The sequence below is a fragment of the Megascapheus bottae genome, chromosome 5 (genome assembly GCF_031878675.1).
Source record: "Megascapheus bottae isolate mThoBot1 chromosome 5, mThoBot2.hap1, whole genome shotgun sequence".
In the NCBI taxonomy this organism is placed as follows: Eukaryota; Metazoa; Chordata; class Mammalia; order Rodentia; family Geomyidae; genus Megascapheus; species Megascapheus bottae.
The window spans coordinates 38,722,126-38,741,854 of record NC_143513.1 but is presented as its reverse complement, the minus strand read 5'-3'; the positions used below and the strand labels follow the sequence as shown (position 1 = coordinate 38,741,854).

Genomic DNA, 19,729 nt, shown 5'->3' with positions numbered 1-19,729 from the left:
AGAAAGGTCTTCCTGCAGTCATGTCAGGAATATTCAAGATTTAAGAAAAACCACTCTGGCACATGCCTGTAATCCCAGCATTAAGAAGGTGAGCCAAAAGGGATCAAGAATTTGAGGCCAGCCTGGGCTACATATAAAAACATTGTCTCCAAACCCAGAAAGGATGGGGAAAAAAAGGAAAGGGGAAGGGAGGGAAGGAAAATAAATGAAGAGAAAGGAAAAGGAGGCAATCTGAGTGGCTTTCCTCCTCTACCTTCCCTCCCTTCTGGCAAGACCTGGTCATTCTTCAAAAGCAAAAAGTATATCATATTTCCTATTGAGTTGGATCCTTTTGCCCATTGCCTCCCACTGTGTGGATGTGGAGCTCCATGGTGGGGGTTCTCATCAGACATTCAGCTATCTATTGTAGCAGATCTCCTCATTCACCTCAACACCAAGGGGACCAACTTGGCCCAAAAGTGGCAGTGCAGTGAACTGGACTTGGGAATAGGGAGCAGCTGTGGACATGCCCCCCCCCCCCCCCCCCCCCCCCGGTCAGGAGCCATGGAGGGCCTTGAGCATGTGCAGTCTTCACCTTGCAAACCTCTTTCCATTTAACCCAGCACACAGGAGTCTGAGGTACAGCTGCTGCAGGATGCCAAGCGCTACACAGAGCAGATCCAAGAGCAGCAGTTCCACCTGCAGCAAGCCGATGCCTTCCCAGAAGCCTTCTCCACCGAGGTCTCCAAAATGAGAGAACAGCTGCTCAAGTATCAGAATGAATTCAATGCAGTAAAGGAGAGAGAGTTCCATAACCAGTACAGATTAAATAGGTAGGTACTCACCTCTCCCAAGCATGCCAAAAGCAGATGCCAGCAAAGCTCTTTCTCCATATATATGAGAAATTGAATTAGGAAATAATTTTAGGTCCAAGGAATATGAGGTAGCATCTTCCAAGAAGTACAAGCTCGGTTCTTCCCTTGACTCCCTGGAATGAACAATTCCTGCACAAAGAAGTCACCCAACTTCTAGGAAAATAACTCAGGTGGATCCCTGAGATCCCTGCTGCGTTTTCTGTGGGTGGGGAGTGGGGGAGGGGAATTCATTGACTTTGGGAACTGCAGCTAAAAATATGATGCATGAAACAAGGACTTGGCCTTCTCTTTCTCCCAGCCTTGTCCTGGGATGCAACACCAAAATAGCCAAGCTTTCTTTGTCTGACCTCACTGGTGAGATGTGTGCTCTTTTCTTTAGCCTCCTGTGCTCTTCTGCTACCCCTCCTAACTAGAACAAGACAGTATCCATATGAACATGGTGAGTGCATGCATTTTCTGAACAAGCCTGTCCAGCTGAGATCACACCTGGCTCACTCTGTTCTAATCCAGCAACTCAGGGACCTCATAGGCAAGTGTCTCCTAGGGTGAATCTCTCCCCAGGACTAAAGAAGAAACTTACACTCTTTGGGAAAACACATTTACTTATCAAAATCTAGAGGAAAAACACATTTACTTATCAAAGTTTAGAGGATGTCATTCAATGAGCTAAAAGCAGAAATGTATTGCCAGAAGGATACATATTAATTCCCAAACCTGTAAAATGCCTCCCGCAGTGGAAGTTGGTAGAAGAGTTGGTTCAGCAAATCACACTACTTAGAATTTATAAATGATTGTGATTGAGTTTTGTGCTATGGTGTTCCCTGCGCTATGCCCAGGCCGTTACCATTTAAGGTAGTAGAATATTGTGTAGCTATTTTTAACGATAGGTAGATTTCTGACAGGGCGGCTATAATTCAGTCTTGTCTACAGACAAGCAATGGCATGAGGCTCCCAGAAAAATCTTGCATGCCTTGGATTTTGAGTTATCTCTTTGCAGTCTACTTTTTCAACTGTAGGGTCAGATAAAGAAGAAAAGGAATTAAGGGAATTCTAAGGGAATTCTATTCCAGGGGGTGGGTAGAGGGGAAGTTAAAGTGTTTTTAGTCTTTTCAACCTAAACTTGTGTCAGGCTCACCAGTGAGATCTATAAAAAGAAAGCTATTTTGGTGCTCTGTAAGCACTCTTTCAGCTGAGAAAATAATGAAATTAAAACAATTGGTGGTTGTTCATTATTATTGAAAATAGGAATGCTTGACATTTCATGAAAGGGTAAAAGGAACATAAAGACAGTTGATACTAAGATTGTTTAAAATTTCCAACTATTCCTGCCAAGAAAAAAAAAAGGGAAAATGGAACATTTGCCTTTTAGGTATAGATAGATGAATTGTTCACTGAGCAGCTTAAGCTGGGGTGTGGGAGGGTAAGGGGAAAGTATGATGACTCAGTGAACAGCAGACGCCAAATGCATGTGTAAAGAAATGGTTGATGTGTATTCTTCAAGAATTTGTGACATATGATACTTTAGCTTCAACCAGTTTCCTTGTATTCCTTAAAAAAGCTTCTTCTCATTCAAAAATAATGATGATGATATCAATGGTAAATACTAAGAAATAATTACAAGCTACATGTTTTATTGGCGTCACAGATTCAGTATTATATGACACAGAAATAAGTCTATTTGAACACTTTCCCAAGAAAAAAAGTGGATATTTCCATCTCCAGATAAAAATAAACTAAGTCAATGAAAGAAAACTATTCATCCAAATATACAGATGGTATCTGTCATATCAGCACAATAAACTCTCATTTCATTCAATATCTAAATAATAGAAGACCGAATAACTGGCACTATCCACTCTCAATTCTTTAGGAACTTCTGAATCATTGACAACAGTCAGCAACAACATTTTGTTCAAATACTCTAGAAAAAAAGGACCTTATTCTATATGTTTTCCTCCTGTTTTCATGTAGGATAAGCCCATTTGTAAATGCTAATAGTCTAATTATGTAGTTGGTCAGTTTTTAAATCTGTGTTAGAATAGAGTTAGACTTCTTGATAAATATGTGCTTTCAGGGAAAAAAAACATGTAATCTCCTTGAATAAGCTAAGTAAATATAATAGAGAGAGGTAGAAAGCAGGTAAGTAAATCCTATTGAGAACTTACTTTTGAAACGAAGTGGAAGTATTACATTTCAAAATCCTTCTCTGAAAAGACTTTTCAGTATTTTCTCTCTTCTTTCTCTTGCCTTGACTGTGATATCTTTTAGAACTTCTAATAATCATTTACATTTGGGCAGCAAGTATATTGCATCTCTTATGCCAAATCCAACATATTCCAACCTGTCTTGGTCAGCTGTGAAAAAGACCATGGTGGGACATTGCTGTGTGTCACTGGGTGGACAAGAAGAAAGGAGACGGCTAGATTGCACATGTGCAGGGCGGTCCCAACATGACCCTGACCTTGTGACTATTCACTGTCTTCTAGCCGTTTCTTGTAGCCCTTGTTGCTCACATCAGTTATTTTTTTTCATTCTTGGGCCAATAATAACAAAAACAGACTTGGAACAAAGAACAAACATATCTGGTAAGAAAGGATTGGAGGGATGCTCTTAGTCACATATCTAGAATTCCAGATGAGAACATGACAGAGAGGTCATGCAGGCAGGTCCTTGGGGCCAGTCATAAGGAAAAACTTACAGCTCAGCAGATTTTACCCTCTAAACTTACTGTTTAAACCTTCACAGGTCCCTTTATGACAATTAGTATCTTAATAGAACAAGAGTTTAAAGTAAGTTTGTATGATTAACACATATCCCAAACTGAAAGACAGGAATGTAAAACAGACCTTGAGATTGTTAGTGGGAGGGGAGAAGGTGAATGTGTTCCAAATACCTCATGCTTATCTGTGAAAATGGAGCAGGAAAGCTTGCTAAGATTGGTTAGGAAGCAGAGGTGGAATGAGGATAGATGACAAAAGGGCAAATCCATGTCAAAATAAACCCCCATATACCTAGTTCGCCCTAATTTTGAAAATATGGGGGAAATGTCAGATTGAGTTTTAAAAGTAGAAGTGAGTTTTAAAAAGTAGAAGTGAATATATACCAAAAGGAACTGTGGTCCAGCTGGGAGTGGTGGCTATAATCCTAGCTACTCAGGAAGCTGAGATCTGGGGATTGAGGTTTGAAGCCAGCCTGGGCACTAAAGAACCTGAGACTCTTATCTCTAATTAACCACTAGAAAAATGGAAGTGGGTCTGTGGCTCCAGGGGTAGGGTGGTAGCCCTGAAATTAAGAGCTCAGGGACAGCGCCGGGGCCCAGGGATAGGGCTGTAGCCTTAAGTAGAAGAGCTGGGGACAGTGGCCAGGCTGAGAACCAACCCCACAACCAACAAAAAAGCAAACAAGCAAACCAAAACAACTTTTGGTTCAGCAATGCCATGCAAAATGAAAATGCAAAAGGTGAAAAAGAGATACAATGCAAGATGTCCATTACAGCATTATTTATAAAAGTCAAAAATTCAAAGTAATCTACATTCTCTAAGAAGCAATGGAACGTTTGAACAATAATGCAGACCAGAAGAAACTTCACACTGAAATCCCTGTGGTCACTTTTAGTACATCCTTGACTTTGGAGAGAAGCTTAACACCTCAGTTTCTTCTTTTGCACAAGGAAGATAACACCTACTTAGCAAGTAGGAAGCTTAGTATCCAGTATATAAGAGGCTCAGTACATACTAATTAATAGTGAAGTATGTCTTCTCAGTATAACTCTTGAAGATAGGTATTAAATGACTAAATATGAAGTTTATATGCAACTTGGAAAATATTAACTGCAAGGTAAATATACATGCACATTTAGTATAATTATATCAAAATATATAGGGAACTTTAAGTAATCATCTTTAGTGTGATAGGACTAAGGTTATTATAGTTCTCTTTATAAATGAAAAAACAGATCTCATGAAAATGTCTCTGTTAAGAGAACTGCATAATAGAAATGTAATTAGTCTTACTAGATAATTGGCTATTTTGTGTTTATTTAGAGAAAGTATTTTTTCATACATTTTTATTGTAATTAATAGAAGGGTTACATTATATTCACCAGAAAGAAGGTGCATTACTTCACAAACATTGATACCCTTTATCATGTTTTAGTCCCCATTTCCCTCCCCTCATCTCCTCCCCTCAACTTGTTTCCCCCTTCCCTATCCTATTTCAAATAACCAAATAAACATGTATACAATATCTGAGATAACAAAGTAAAATACTGTAAAATTATGAGATAGCCAAGGGATAGCAAGAGAAATAAGAGATAACATAGTACATTAAGGACAACAATCACTCATTATATGGCTTTCGTTTCTATATCCTGGAGGTCCTTTCATTTAGCATCATCCTATATGGCCTTATGTATCTAGGTTTTGTTCTATTATAAATCTCTGCTAGGAGAGCCCAAGGTTTCTACTGATTATGACAAATGAGGGAAACCATTGAGCCTAAGTTCCTTTGAGTCTGGCTTATTTCACTTAATATGATTTTTTTCTAAGTCTTTCCATTTCCTAAGAAATAAGGCCATGTCGTTCTTTCTGACAGCAGCATAGAATTCTGTTGTGTACAAATACCACATCTTCTTGATCCACTCATCAACTGAGGGCCATCTGGGTTGGTTCCATACCTTTGCTATGGTAAATAGTGCTGCAATGAACATCATTGTGCTAGTGGATTTAGTATGCCCTAGTTTCTGGATGGTTCAGTAATTGCCAAGTAGTGGAATTGCTGGGTCATAGGGGAGCTCTATGTTTAGTCTTTTGAGGAACTGCCTTACTGCTTTCCATAGTGGTTGAACAAGTTTGCACTTCCACCAACAGTGTAGTAGTGATCCCTTCTGGCCACATCCCCTCCAGCATCTGTTGTTATTAGTTTTCTTGATCCTGGCCATTCTAACTGGAGTGAGGTGGAATCTTAGAGTTGTTTTGATTTGCATTTCTTTTATGACCAGAAATGTCGAACATTTCTTCATGTGTCTAGAGGACATTTTTGTTTCTTCTTCAGAGAAGACTCTCTTTAAGTCTTTGGCCCATCTTTTAATGGGATGGTTGTTTCTTTGGAGATTAGTTTAGGATTGATTCAAATTTTTGAGCTGTTGATATATTTTAGATATGAGGCCTTTGTCTGTTGTATGGTTGGTGAAGATTTTCTCCCACTCTATAGGCTTCCTAATTAGTTTACTAGCTATGTCCTTTGCCATACAAAAGCTCCGCAGTTTAATGCAGTCCCATTTATCCAGCCTTTCTCTGATTTGTTGTGTTTCTTGGTCCTTATTAAGAAAGTTTCAACCTGTGCCCAGGAGGTCTAGTGTATCTCCCACTCCTTCTTGTAAAGTTATCAGAGTGTCGGCTTTTACCTCGAGGTCTTTGCTCCATTTGGAGTTAATTCTAGTACAGGGTGACAAAGAAGGATCCAACTTTAGTTTTCTGCATGTGCTTAACCAGTTCTGCCAGCACCACTAGTTGAAGAGGCTATCTTTCTTCCATTCTATTTTTTTTGGCTCCCTTGTCAAAGATTAGGTGGCCATAGGTCTGTGGTTTAATATCTGGGTCTTCAGTTCTATTCCACTGGTCTTCAGGCCTGTTCTTGTGCCAGTACCAAGCTGTTTTGATTATTATAGCTCTGTAATAGAGTCTAAAGATTGGTATTGAAAATCCGCCTGCGCTGTTCTTTCTGCTAAGAAGTATTTTTGCTATACAGGGTCTTTTATTATTCCATATGAAATTTTGGATTGCCTCTTCTATTTCTTTAAAGAATGACATTGGGATATTGATGGGTATTGCGATGAATTTGTAGATAGCCCTTGACAAGATTGCCATTTTCATGATATTGATTCTTCCAATCCAGAAGCATGGGAGGTTTTTCCATTTCCTCAGTTCTGCTTTAATTTCCTTTTTCAGGGTTTTAAAGTTTTCATCCAAAAGCTCCTTTACATTCTTAGTTAAGGTAATTCCTAGGTAATTTATTTTCTTTGAGGCTATTGCGAAAGGAGTTGCTTTCCTGATTGTTGCCTCATTCCTCTCATTGTTGGCATAGAGGAAGGCAGTTGATTTTTGAGGGTTAATTGTATACCCTACTACCCTTTCAAAGTTTTGAATCAGCTCAAGGAGCTTGGGAATAGAGTCTATAGGATTTTTTAAATACAGGATCATGTCATCTGCAAAGAGGGAAAGTTTTACTTCCTCTTTCCCTATTTGGATCCCCTTTATACTTGCTTCTTGCCTTATTGCACTGGCTAGGAATTCTAATACTATGTTAAAGAGGAGTGGAGAGAGTGGGCATCCTTGTCTCTTTCCTGATTTTAGAAGGAATGGCTTTAGCTTTTCGCCATTAAGTATAATACTAACTGTGGGTTTGTCATACACAGCCTTTATTATATTGACCAATGTTCCATGGATTCCTAGTTTCTCCAGAGCTTTTAACATAAAGGGGTATTGGATCTTGTCTAATGCCCTTTCTGCATCTATTGAGACAATCATGTGATTTTTGTCCCTGTTCCGTTGTGTTGAATTATATTAATTGATTTGCATATGTTGAACCAGCTTTGCCTCCCTGTGATGAATCCAGTTTGATCATAGTGTATAATTTTTTTTGATGAGCTGTTGTAGACGGTTCGTCAGTATTTTGTTGAGAAGTTTTGCATCGATGTTCATCAAATAAATAGGTCTATAGTTCTCTTTCTTTGATGAATCTCTGTCTGGTTTGGGGATGAGGGTTATACTGGCTTCATAGAATGAGTTTGGTAAAGAACCTTCATTTTCAATTTCGTTGAAGAGCTTGAGGAGTATTGGTGTGAGCTCTGATTTGAAGACCTTATAGAATTCAGCTGTGAATCCATCTGGCCCTGGGCTTTTCTTAGGTGGAAGTTCTCTTATTGCCATTTCTATTTCAGTGCTTGAAATAGGCCTGTTTGGTTGGGTTAGTTCTTGGTTCAGTGTGGGTATGTTAATATTGGCTAGGAATTCGTCCATTTCTTCTAGATTCTCAAATTTATTGGCGTAAAGGTTTGAGAAGTATTCCCTCATGATACTCTGGATCTTGGTAATTTCTGTCATGATATTACCATTTTTGTCTGCGATTTTGTTTATTTCGGTACGCTCCCTTCTTTTTTTGGTAAGATTTGCTAAGGGTTTGTCAATTTTGTTAATTCTTTCAAAGAACCAACTCCTTGTTTTGTTGATTCTTTCTATAGTTTTTTTGGATTCCAATTCATTTAATTCTGCTTTGATTTTAATAATTTGCTTCCCTCTAGTGGGATTAGGGTTGGTTTGTTGCTCTTTTTCCAGGAGCTTAAGGTGACACATTAAATTGTTGGTTTGCGATTTTTCCAATTTGTTATTGTAGGCACACAGAGCTATAAATTTTCCTCTGAGTACTGCCTTTGCCGTGTCCCAAAGGAGGTGGTATTTTGTGTGCTCCTTATGGTTAAATTTCATAAACTGTTGGATTTCTGTTCTGATCTCTTCGATGACCCATTGGTGATTCAACAATGTGTTGTTCAATCTGATTTGCATTTCTTTTATGGCCAGAGATGTCGAATATTTCTTCATTTGTGTATAGGCCATTCTTATTTTTTCTTCAGAGAAGACTCTCTTTAAGTCTTTGGTCCATCTTTTAATGGGACAGTTGTTACTTTGGAGATTAGTTTTGGAGTGATTCAATTTTTTGAGCTGTTGATAAATATTTAGACATGAGGCCTTTGTCTGCTGTATGGTTAGTGAAGATTTTCTCCCACTCTGTAGGCTTTCTAGTTAATTTGCTAGCTATGTCCTTTGCCATACAGAAGCTCTGCAGTTTAATGCAGTCCCATTTATCCAGCCTTTCTTAATAAGGACCAAGAAACACAACAAATCAGAGAAAGTTTCAACCTGTGCCAAGGAGACCTAGTGTATCTCCTATTCCTTCTTGTAAGATTTTCAGTGTATCTGCTTTTACCTCGAGGTCTTTGCTCCATTTGGAGTTAATCCTAGTGTAGGAGGACAAAGAAGGATCCAACTTTATTTTTCTGCAGGTGCTTAACCAGTTATTCCAGCACCGTTTGTTGAAGAGGCTGTCTTTCTTCCATTCTATTTTTTTGGCTTCCTTATCAAAGATTAGGTGGCCATAGGTCTGTGGTTTAATATCTGGGTCCTCAATTCTATTCCATTGGTCTTTAGACCTGTTCTTGTGCCAGTACCAAGCTCTGTAATTGAGTCTAAAGTTTGGTATTTAAATTCCTCCTACACTGTTTTTTCTGCAGAGAATTCTTTTTTCTATACAGGATCTTTTATTATTCCATATGAAATTTTGTATTGCCTCTTCTATTTCTTTAAAGAATGTCATTGGGATATTGGTGAGTATTACATTGAATTTGTAGATAGCCCTTGGCAAGATTGCCATTTTTATGATGTTAATTCTTCCAATCCAGGAGCATGGGAAGTTTGAGAAAATAAAATTTTATACTTAAAACTAAGTTCATATCTTATGGGCTTACTTCAGTTTCACCATTTTCAAACACAGGCGTCAGATCTTTTAAGCCAAAATATGATAGCACACCACCACCCCCTGGTGGCAGCTTGCCTAAAGTGTAGGGTAAATACATGGAAATTAAAATAGCTCCAATTTTGCAAGCTGTGAAAGCAAAAGTATAAGTAGTTCAACCTCTGAAAAACTGAGATTCATCCTATTCCATAAACAACTATAGCAAAGTGAATGTCACATTCACCTTGATCTACATATTACAAATAAAGTTTCATAAAAATACAACCTGGGGGGCCGGGAGTTTGGCCTAGTGTAGAGTGCTTGCCTAGCATGCACAAAGACCCAGGTTCGATTCTTTGGTACCGCACACTTAGAAAAAGCCGAAAGTGGTGCTGAGGCTCAAGTGGTAGAGCTCTAGCCTTGAGAAAGTCCAAGGACAGTGCTCAAGCCCTGAGCTTAAGCCCAGGACTGGAAAAAAAAAAAAGAAAAAAATACATCCTGGTCTGTTCCATGTTCCATATCCACTGATTCATGCCATTTCCTTTTGATATAACCAGTCAGTTCAATAATCTCTGCATCCTGACTTTTATTTTATAAATAAATCTTCTATATCCAAATTTTTGTATTATCATATTTGGAAAATCATAAGGCTTTTTGCACTTAATAATCATGAAATGTAGAAAAACAAGAAAAATATGGGAATTATTTCTTGATTTCCTCAGGAAGTGTCTTGTGTAAAATGGAGTCATAGAACATGATGAACAAGTAATTGTATCCAACCCATTATTACTTATTTAGAACATTCAGACTAAGCCTGAAGCAATTTTTAAAATTTCATTTCAGCATCATGTCATCTCATCCTAACCATTAAAGTGAAAATATAAATATTCTTGGTGTATATTATTCTCATGAACAGGGGAAAGAAACCATATCTTCCTATTTAGTATACTTTGTAATGTTTTCAGCCTCTTTTGTTAATATCATCATGATTAGATTTCTGAAATAAAAAAGTCTGGCTTTGCTTCCTATAAATGTCAATTCTTTTGTGAATATCATCTTTCAATGATGACATTATCTAGCGGGGAAAGTCTTCCTGTAAATATCACTGATATCCTACCAACTGCGGGAAGAATGTTGAGGTCCCCAGCTGTGCTTGGGAATACATCTATTTCTCCTCACAGTTCCATCAGACTTGCTGATGTGTTTTGACTTTCTGTTATTAGCGTTCACCTGTTAAGGATTGTTTTGTCCCCTTGGAAAATTTACTCTCTCATTACACATAATGCCATCCTTTATCCCTAATCACTTTCTTTGCTCTGAACTTCGCTCTGTGATTATTGAGGATTATCACTTGTGCTAAAAGTTTGGGACCAGAATGTTCTAATTTCAGTGTTTTTCGAATATGGGGATATCTTCTTAGCCCAATTGAATGCCTAATTCAAATTAGAAACTGAAGATCAAGTCAACTCTCAAAAAAATTCATATGTTGAAACATTCCAGCTTTAGAGTTTCAGAATAAGGGTGATTAACCTGTAATGCAACTCCCCTACTTTCTTTTGATTAGCATCAGCCTGGTACAGCTTTACTATCCATTTGCTTTTAATTTCTATAAATTCTTACTTTTAAGATGAGCTTCTTATAGATAACCTGTAGTTGGGTCTTCGTGTTTTGGATTCTGACAACCTGTTTTGTTTTTGTTTTTATTTAATGAGCATTTAACATGACTATTGATAAGGCTGGATTAATGATTACCTTATATGTCACTCTATTGTATTTATTGTCTTTCTTCATTCCTATTTTTATCTATAATTTCTGTTTCCTATGGTATTAACTAAGCATTTTATATGATTCCATTTCCTCTGTTATTTAGCTGTCATTTGTGTTTGCTTTTTACTTATTTTAGTATTAGAAATAAAGTTAGGAATAAATATTTACATCTAATCCAAGATTACTTTCAGATAGCCTTGTAATAGCTCACATAATTTATAATAAGAAAATAATCCTAATTCTTCACTTATTATTGTCTTTCTCTTACTTATATTTGAACATACATAACATATGTAATCAGATTTATAAGCATACCTAAGTGAATGAATTGTTGCATTGGTGAGCCTATGCCTCTGGACCAGGGAGCTCTTACGATACATTTCCACACCCTTCAAACATTCTTAGAAGGGATAGGGTGGCTAGAGTGGCTTCAGGGCCTACTGGGCTTGGAGAGTTTACTTCTTCAAGATCAATTATACTTCGATTCCTTAAGTTCTACTCAGTCTTTCCTGACAGGGAGGAGGAGAGCTGTGAGGAATAAAGACTCAAAATTGTTCCTTTCCCATCCCACTACTGACACATAGGGGCAAAATTGTTCCTTTCCCATCCCACTACTGACACATAGGGGATTGAAAGAATGGCTCAGAGGTTTGTAAATTAGGAAATTAAGCAAATGGAAATATCTTTGACTGAGAGAAGGAAAAGGAACATAGTACATTTGAGAGAGGAAGATAAGAAACTTAGTGTGAGGGGGTTTTGGTATACACAGCTAGAATTGTCCCACAGGAAACTGAAAATAAACCATTTGAACACCAAGGAAATTCTAAGCTAGAGATCCCACTTCAAAAGTCATCACAAAATTGAATATATGGAAGCAGCATGGGGAACAAAAGTTAGACATCAGCTGCACCACAAAAACAAATACGTCTGAAAGTGTCATGAATAACAAAATTTTGCTTTTGACTCACTCCGGCTATACAGTGAAAATCACATAGCCTCCATCTCTATATTTGCTAAATAGATCATATGACCAGAAAGACTGGTAGTATTTATTTCCATTCACCTTCCATTGGCAAGAATTCATCTCACAGCCCCAATCCAAAAACAAGGGAAAGCTGTAAAATGTAGGCCTCCTATATATCCAGATTGGGAGAATGGTACAATACATACCTGGGAATTCATTTGTCAGGGGGGCCAAAGGCTGATTCTTATAAGCTTAACCAAGAAATCAAGAGATACAATTGTAGACAAGGTATGCTTACTGGGTCTTCTTGTGAGTTCATGTGAGAGTTTTTAATAGTTTGGGAGGGAAACAAAATTGAAATGAATTATCCTTAAATACATCCAGTATTTGTTTAAACTTGATGCTGATCAAAATTTGTCCTTTACATAAAACATCTGTTCAAGTCCTTGGATACCCAGCTCCTTGCCATCTGGTTCTCTGCTATACTTCTCTCAACTAAGGTGTTCTTCTCTAATAGAACTGATCAGTATATCAAAGTAAAAATAGCCTCTTCTTCACACCTTTAAACAATTTCCCATGTTTTCTAAGAAGTTGTATGCCAATCTGGCTGTAGAGGAATGAGATGCACTAGGTCATAGTACGGGAAGATGTATTTCTATATGTATATCCTTACCTCATTTGATTATAAACTATGCTTCAAATAATAAGTGAAAGACTGGAACTAACTGCCATTGTACTATTTATTTCAGTAAATATTTATTGTGGGTTTACTATGAGCAAGTACTTTTAAAGGGTAATGATGAAGTAATAGTGAGCAGAACAATGTCTATGCCCTTATGAGGTGAGGCTTTCTGGAACTAAATCAAGTATATAATATAATGTCATAGTGTTTAATATTATAAAATAAATCAGGGCAAATATGGTGATATATGCCTACAATACTAGCTCTTGGGAGTCTGAGACAGAAGAATCAGAAGTTTGGAACCAGCATGGACTACATAGCAAGATCCTGTCTCAAAAACAAACAAAAAGTAAAGCAGGATAAGAAATGAGTAATGAAAACATTGGTGCTATCATAGATTGGTGGTCTGATACCTCCAAGAAGTGTCACCTCCAGAGGTGACACAGATATATATGAGCTACACAAAGATCTGTAGAAATTCCAAACCAGTTAGAAGCACCACACAAGGCAAATACCTGAGGTAAGAATGGGTTTACCAGAAGGCTGTTGTGGCCAGAACCAAAGAGGGCTTCAGTCAGACTGGAGAGTCAATTTCTGCAGAGTCCTATAGGCTTTGGAAAGAAGTTACAATTTTGGTCCAGGTCAGATAAGAATTTCATGTGATGGGATCTTGTTTATGCTAGAACATAGTGGTGGTTGAGGACTGACTGACTTGGGCAAGCTGGACCCATTAGAAGGCTGTTGGTAGTGCTAGGCAGGCCCAGGGGCCTGCCTGGAAGGAGCCTGGGTCTGCAGGGAGGTTCATGCTTCCACATGATTAAATATCCTGGATAACTGGTGGCCTTGGCATGTGCACACAGGACTATAGAAGGGTTCGGGGGGAGGAAACACAGGAGTGGAGCCTGTGGGAGTCAGAAGCATTTGTAAAGAATGGACCCAGGACACTGCGGACAAGCCTGGTAATGACACATACAAGATAAAATAGAAAGCACGTGTTCTCTTGCATTTTGTCAAACTTGTTTTTTGTTGTTGTTGTTGTTGTTGTTGGCAGTTTAAAGGAAGAAAAAAGCCTCATAGTAAAGGAATTTGAGAAGATACCTAAGCCAGGAGTAAGTATTAATTACTTAGAGTTTATTCGATATGGCTCGATTCAAATATCTCTTTAAAAAATAATCATCTTCAGGGCTGGGAATGATGCTTAGTTGTAGAGTGCTTGCCCCTCATGCACAACACCCTGGGTTCAATTCCCCAATACCACATATACAGAAAAAGTCAGAAGTGGTGCCATGGGCTCAAGTGAGAAAGCTAAAGGACAGTGCCCAGGCACTGAGTTCAAGTCCTAGGACAGGCAAAAGATCATCATCACCATCATCGTCATCATCATCATCATCATCATCATCATCATCATCGTGACAGAAAAAAGACCGAAAATTCGTATCGATTGGTAATGCTAAAAAGAACACAGAACTTCTGAATAAAATGTAAGTGGTATCTATTACAAGCTTGGGTTCATTGGCATCTAATATTGGCTATGTTCAGCTACATAGATCTACTTTGTTTCCAGAAGAAAATAAATTTTGTGGTTGGCACTTAAAATGTTATTTTCATTATAGCTATTACTCACATAGCTCTTTAGAATATCCCAAGTCACTGCAAGAAATTTTTATAAAGAATATGTACCAATTTTCTATCACAAAAAATAAAGCATCTTGCTTTATTTATTTATCTTGTGGTGGCTCATGTCTGTAATTCTAGCTACTCAGGAGATCTGAGGATCAATGTTCAAAGCCAGCCCGGGCACTAAGTCTGTGAGATTCTTATCACCAATTAACCACTAGAAAACTGGAAGTAGCGCTATAGCTCCAGGGGTAAGGTGGTAGCCTTGAGCTGAAGAGCTCAGGGACAGCACCCACACCCAGAGTTCAAGCCCTATGACCAAGAAAAAACGTAAAGCATCTCAAAATATAATGGCTTAAAACAACCACTCTTTCCATGATTCTCAATTCTTCTCATCTGAGCTGGTTTCGTGGGAGCTGGGTGGTTCAGACTGGCTTCACTTGCATGTCAGCCATGCATCAGTCAGGCAGATCAGACATCACACGTCAGTTGATCATGTGACATTAGAAAGGCTTCTAGCTTCAAGAGAGGGAAAATCTTGACATGCAAGAACTTTTTAGAGCCACTATTTAAATCATTTTTATAACATTCATTAGTCAGGACAATGCACATGGCTATGTCTAAGAAAGACTGGCCTCCTCTTAACAGGAAGAAGAGCAAAAACCTTGTAGAGGGGCCTGCATACCCTGGGGAACAAGGTATATTAGTAAGTTGTGTAGAGGCGGGACCAAAATACCAGAGGGAACGATATATCTTTTGAAACCATGGTTTCCAGGGGTAAAGTCTGTGTTCACTTGGCTGCGCTGATTCTGAGATGATGGCTGTTCATCTCATGGAGGACAGGAAGCAGGAATGAGGAAGAGATTAGGAGCAAGTGTAACCTTAAAAGTCATGCTCTTGGTAACCTCCTTCCTGTAGCTAGGCCCTACTTTCTGAGATTTCCAGAACCTCTCCAAATAGCACCATCAGCTGGCATCCCAGTGTGGACACTTGAGTCTGTGAAGGACATTTGCTATTCAAGCATAACAGTAATTAATTTTCTGTTAATTGATTTTCCTCTTTCCTAGCACCAGTTGGAGTGAGCTGGGAAGAAAGCCCAGAGCAGTCTTACTGGATCCATCTAGTTAGTACCTTGTAACCTTTCTGAATATAGGATTTCTCTCTCATAAGTCAACATTATCCATTAATAAGATATGGAAACATGATCTCCTGTGAGTCTGAGAAGAGGGTATTTGGGGACAACGTATAAAAGCTAAAAAAGTAATATTAGTGTGAGAAATAGTAGCACTAAGAGATAGAAAGTTTGTCATCCCAAATTTGAATCCCCTTATCTTTAGTTGCCACGTATGACTCAGATTAACCAAAAGCCAGATATTCAAAGATTATTTGCAACTGATTTTGTCAAGTCACAAAGCTATATAAAAAATAGGTATTTATTTTTATCAACGTTTTGGGTATGAGTTTAAAAATTAACTTGAAAATAGTTAAAATATACAAAACACTAGTTTTTAAATGACTTAAAATCTAATGTAAAAATATTTAATTAAACATGCCCTCAGTGAATATATCCAAATTAAATTACATCTAACTTTGTAAGAAATCATTCATGAGCCTCAAAAGAAATATAATCGAAATGGCAAGTGAATGATGTTTGCTTCCATTTTTAGGTAGATTAATGTTTTTCCATCTTATATCACCTGCAATTTTTATGGCTTTTACAGGAAATGGAGAAGAAGATGAGAATTCTGAGAGAAGGTACTGAAGAATTGCGTAAGGAAGTAATGCAGAAGAAATTAGAAATTAAAAACTTACGTGAAGATTTGATATCTAAGCAAAAGCAATTAGTAAAGGAGCAGAAAGAGCTCCAAGAATTGTTAGACTATCAGCTTGCTTTAAAGGTATGTTACTGGACTGTTTATAAATATTTAACATTGTGCATGAATGAAAATAAAGATAGGCATCAAGATTAGACTTGACAGTGGTTGGCGGTATTGTCACACAAACTGAAATGCTGTAAATTGTGATGCATTCTGTCAAAGTCAACCTAAATTCTGGGAATTCACATGTTTGATGGTATTGTTCTAATTCAAAGCCCTGACTCTGGAAAGTGCACCTCTCCACACCCTCCTTCCCCCAAATACTTTTCAGTATCAGAAGTGAGTGTCAGAAACACAAGTGCTTCCTTGAAATGCAACCAAATATCCTAACTGCCTGTGAATATTTGCATTACTTTGTCCTTCTCTGCGTGATTCTCTCACTGTATTTCCTTTTACCATAAAAAGAAGACAATTAAAATTCATTTTATCTTGGGAAATATAAAACTCTCCAATAACGTAGAATTATTTTATAATATGACACCTGGGACTCATTGACTTAAAGGATAATGATTATATATTGTGATTTTTTTTCTTAAGTCTTAGAGCAGTTGGTAAATGTGTGCCCAGCTACTATCTGGAACATAGGAACCAAGATGGATTCCAGGCACCCAGTGAAGCTCGGTCCTTCATTTGCATGAATCTCTTCCAAGCATCCATACCTAAATCTAACTCTTTTTCTGTAAAGAAACTTCCGAATCACACAAGTTTCAGGCTTACAGAACGTGGATCTGCCTCTGGATTGAGCAAGATCCCACAGGGAAACGTCCGACCCTATCATAATGCTATGTTGAGTACAGCCTGCATGCCAGTTCCAGTCTAGGCAGGGAAGGACTTTTCCCAAATCCTTGCCATGAGGCTTAAGCAGAGCCTTCCATGAATCCACAGAGCATGGTGAAAAGTAATGTTAGATAACTTAGCTTCTGATCTTAGCCTTGTTATTTGCTAACTAAGGGACTGTGGAGAAAATGATTTAACTTCTCCTATAATGATCCCTAGGCAGTGTTTCTTGGAATCAGAACCTAAGACACTCAATAATTGAGGCAGAGATCTTAGGGGAATCCTACCAGGAACTGATGCAGGAAAATAAAGTTTGGGGAGAAGCTAGAACCAAAATATGAAACACATGTTAAGAAAACTCTAGTGTCAGCTGGACACCAAAGACATCCTTAGATCTAGAAATGCTCTATAGAAGCTGTTTCCCAGAGCCAGTGGGGAGAGGCTGCTAAATCACTAGTCAGTTCGTGGTCCTACCTGTTCCCTGTTTTCTCCCTCTTCTACCCCATTCCCTTAAGAGAGTGCTCTTCTCAGCCGATGTCAATCCAGTGGAGAGGGGAGTAACTTCCTCTCTTCTTGAGCTATCATTACTAGCCAGCCCCCAGCAGCATGTATAGGAAGAGGGACCTCGGTGAGGGGAATCTTTGGGGAGCAACAAATATAGTTGGCATACCCTGCTACTTTCTTCTTAAAATAGTAACTGCCTTACTGGGTGTGATTATTGACTAAAAAAAAAATTAAGTCATTTAATACACATAGGGCAGCTAGTAAGAACTCTAAATGTTGTAGCTCCTTTTTCCTATTTACTTTGCTTTATTTCATCACTTCTGGCCCAAGATTACATGATTTAACATGATTGTTTTTGTTTTTGTTTTTTTGCTAGGATGAAGTGATCCACCATCAAGCCATTCCTGTACAAATTGTAAAAGACATAGAAAAGATAATGCGCAAGAAAGGGTATGATTTCATATTTTTATGTTGAATCTCAACCAACCCTACCTCCCCTAAGGGATGTGTGCAGACGTTATAGTTTTAGAAATACTTGCTTTGGGTCCTAAGCTGTATACAGCAAGTTCTGTAAAAGAAAATATCATAGCAAATATATAGCACTTCCATCTTGATTATGGATTGATATTCTGTTTTCAAGTTATATCATATTTTTGGAGTACTCCAATTGACTTTAACAACTTAAGGAATAACTGTCTAAACTAATTAGAATTTCAAGGTCTTGAATTATGTCAGCCAGGCAACAGCCCAAATTGATATCACACAATGTATAACACTCTCAGATATTCAGATTCATTGAAGAAATCTTATAGATTTTAAGGGAAGAAAGAAAGGAAAGAAGGGAAGAAGAAAGGAAGGAAGGAAAAAGGAATGGAGAGAGAAATGGGAACTTAGAGAAAATGAGAGAGGAAAGAAAGAAAAACAGAAAAGATGGAAGGAAAGGAAAGGGGTGTGTGTGTGTGTGTGTAATCTAGAGAAATAAGATTTTTCTGTGTCCGATCTTAAAAGAAGAGGGGAAAATACAAATATATAGCAATGATTCTACAGACCAAACTCAGTATCACCACAGCTGGTAAATTCAGATTAGTTCCGGAAAGCTATTGAAGTAAGGGTAAAATCACACAGCACCGCAGTGGGGATCGAGGTGGGAAACAGAGAGAGACAAATCCTTACCCAGAGGCGCACTCAGGGAAGATACTCTAAATTCCTCTAAATTTCTGAGACCATTGAATTTATTACCAACTCTTATTCCTGATAATATACGAAGACAACATGGGATAAAAATAATATACGTATGTGTGTGTGTGTGTGTGTGTGTGTGTGTGTGTGTGTGTGTGTGTTCCCTCTACAGAGAAATGGAAAAGAAAAAGATTGTCTTGGAACAAGAAGTCAAAGAGCTAAATGATGTCCTAAAGAAAATTGAAAACAAAGTTAGTTCTGTAATGGAAGAGAAGGAGGATGTAATAAAGGAAGTGGAAAGCAAACGAGCCTTACTTGAATTTAAAGAGCGAGAATATGTCCAATTGGTGAAGCAGTTGGAATTAGCCAGAGAAAGTGAAGCATCTTCCCTATCTGAAAGGTTATATTTATATGTCCTGTCATCTACATTTTTCTTCAATATATTTTTGAGTACTTAAAACTATCTTGGGGCTGAGAAGTGTGGCTTGCATGGTATAGGCTTACCTAGCAAAAGTTCAATCCCAAGTACTATCATAAAGCAAAAAGAGAGACAAAACCCAAGTTTAGATGGTTATATTTTGATTCAATAAGCAAGTTTATGGAATTTTTCCATTCTTTACACATAATTTTCTTTAATTCTCCAGTTTCCAAAGTTAAAGACTAAATCTACTGTATGCTGTAAGTTTCTGAAATGTTCCTCAAAAACTAAATCACTAGAATGGTTACAGATTAATCATTCCACCAAAGGCTACAGGGAGTCATTGCAATGATCATAAATGAATAATATTTCTGAGACCATCCCAAGATTTTCTTAGTAAGAGCAATTTCATGATATGATTTTCTGGAAATACTTTACTTCTTCCCAGTGCTAGTGACTGAACTCCAGATTGAATACGCTGAGCACGTGTTCCCAACCCAGAGCTAAAGCTCCAAGCCTTCTCACTTTTAAGTAAAATTTCAGGGAAACTGGGGGGCTTTTGTCTATGTCAATCTGTTATTA

The 19,729-nt window shown here is 37.9% G+C and overlaps 1 protein-coding gene across 2 annotated transcripts in view; it reads left to right on the top strand.

Annotated features, from left to right (window-relative positions):
• Nucleotides 1–19,729, top strand: part of Ccdc146 (coiled-coil domain containing 146) — a 104,367-nt gene that overhangs the window by 57,531 nt on the left and 27,107 nt on the right. For both annotated transcript variants that reach the window (XM_090332918.1, XM_090332917.1), the window contains exons 4-8: nt 603–812; nt 13,827–13,884; nt 16,114–16,290; nt 17,927–18,000; nt 18,902–19,129. In XM_090332918.1, coding sequence (XP_090189044.1) covers nt 603–812; nt 13,827–13,884; nt 16,114–16,290; nt 17,927–18,000; nt 18,902–19,129 — 747 coding nt within the window. The remainder of the gene's footprint in view (nt 1–602; nt 813–13,826; nt 13,885–16,113; nt 16,291–17,926; nt 18,001–18,901; nt 19,130–19,729) is intronic.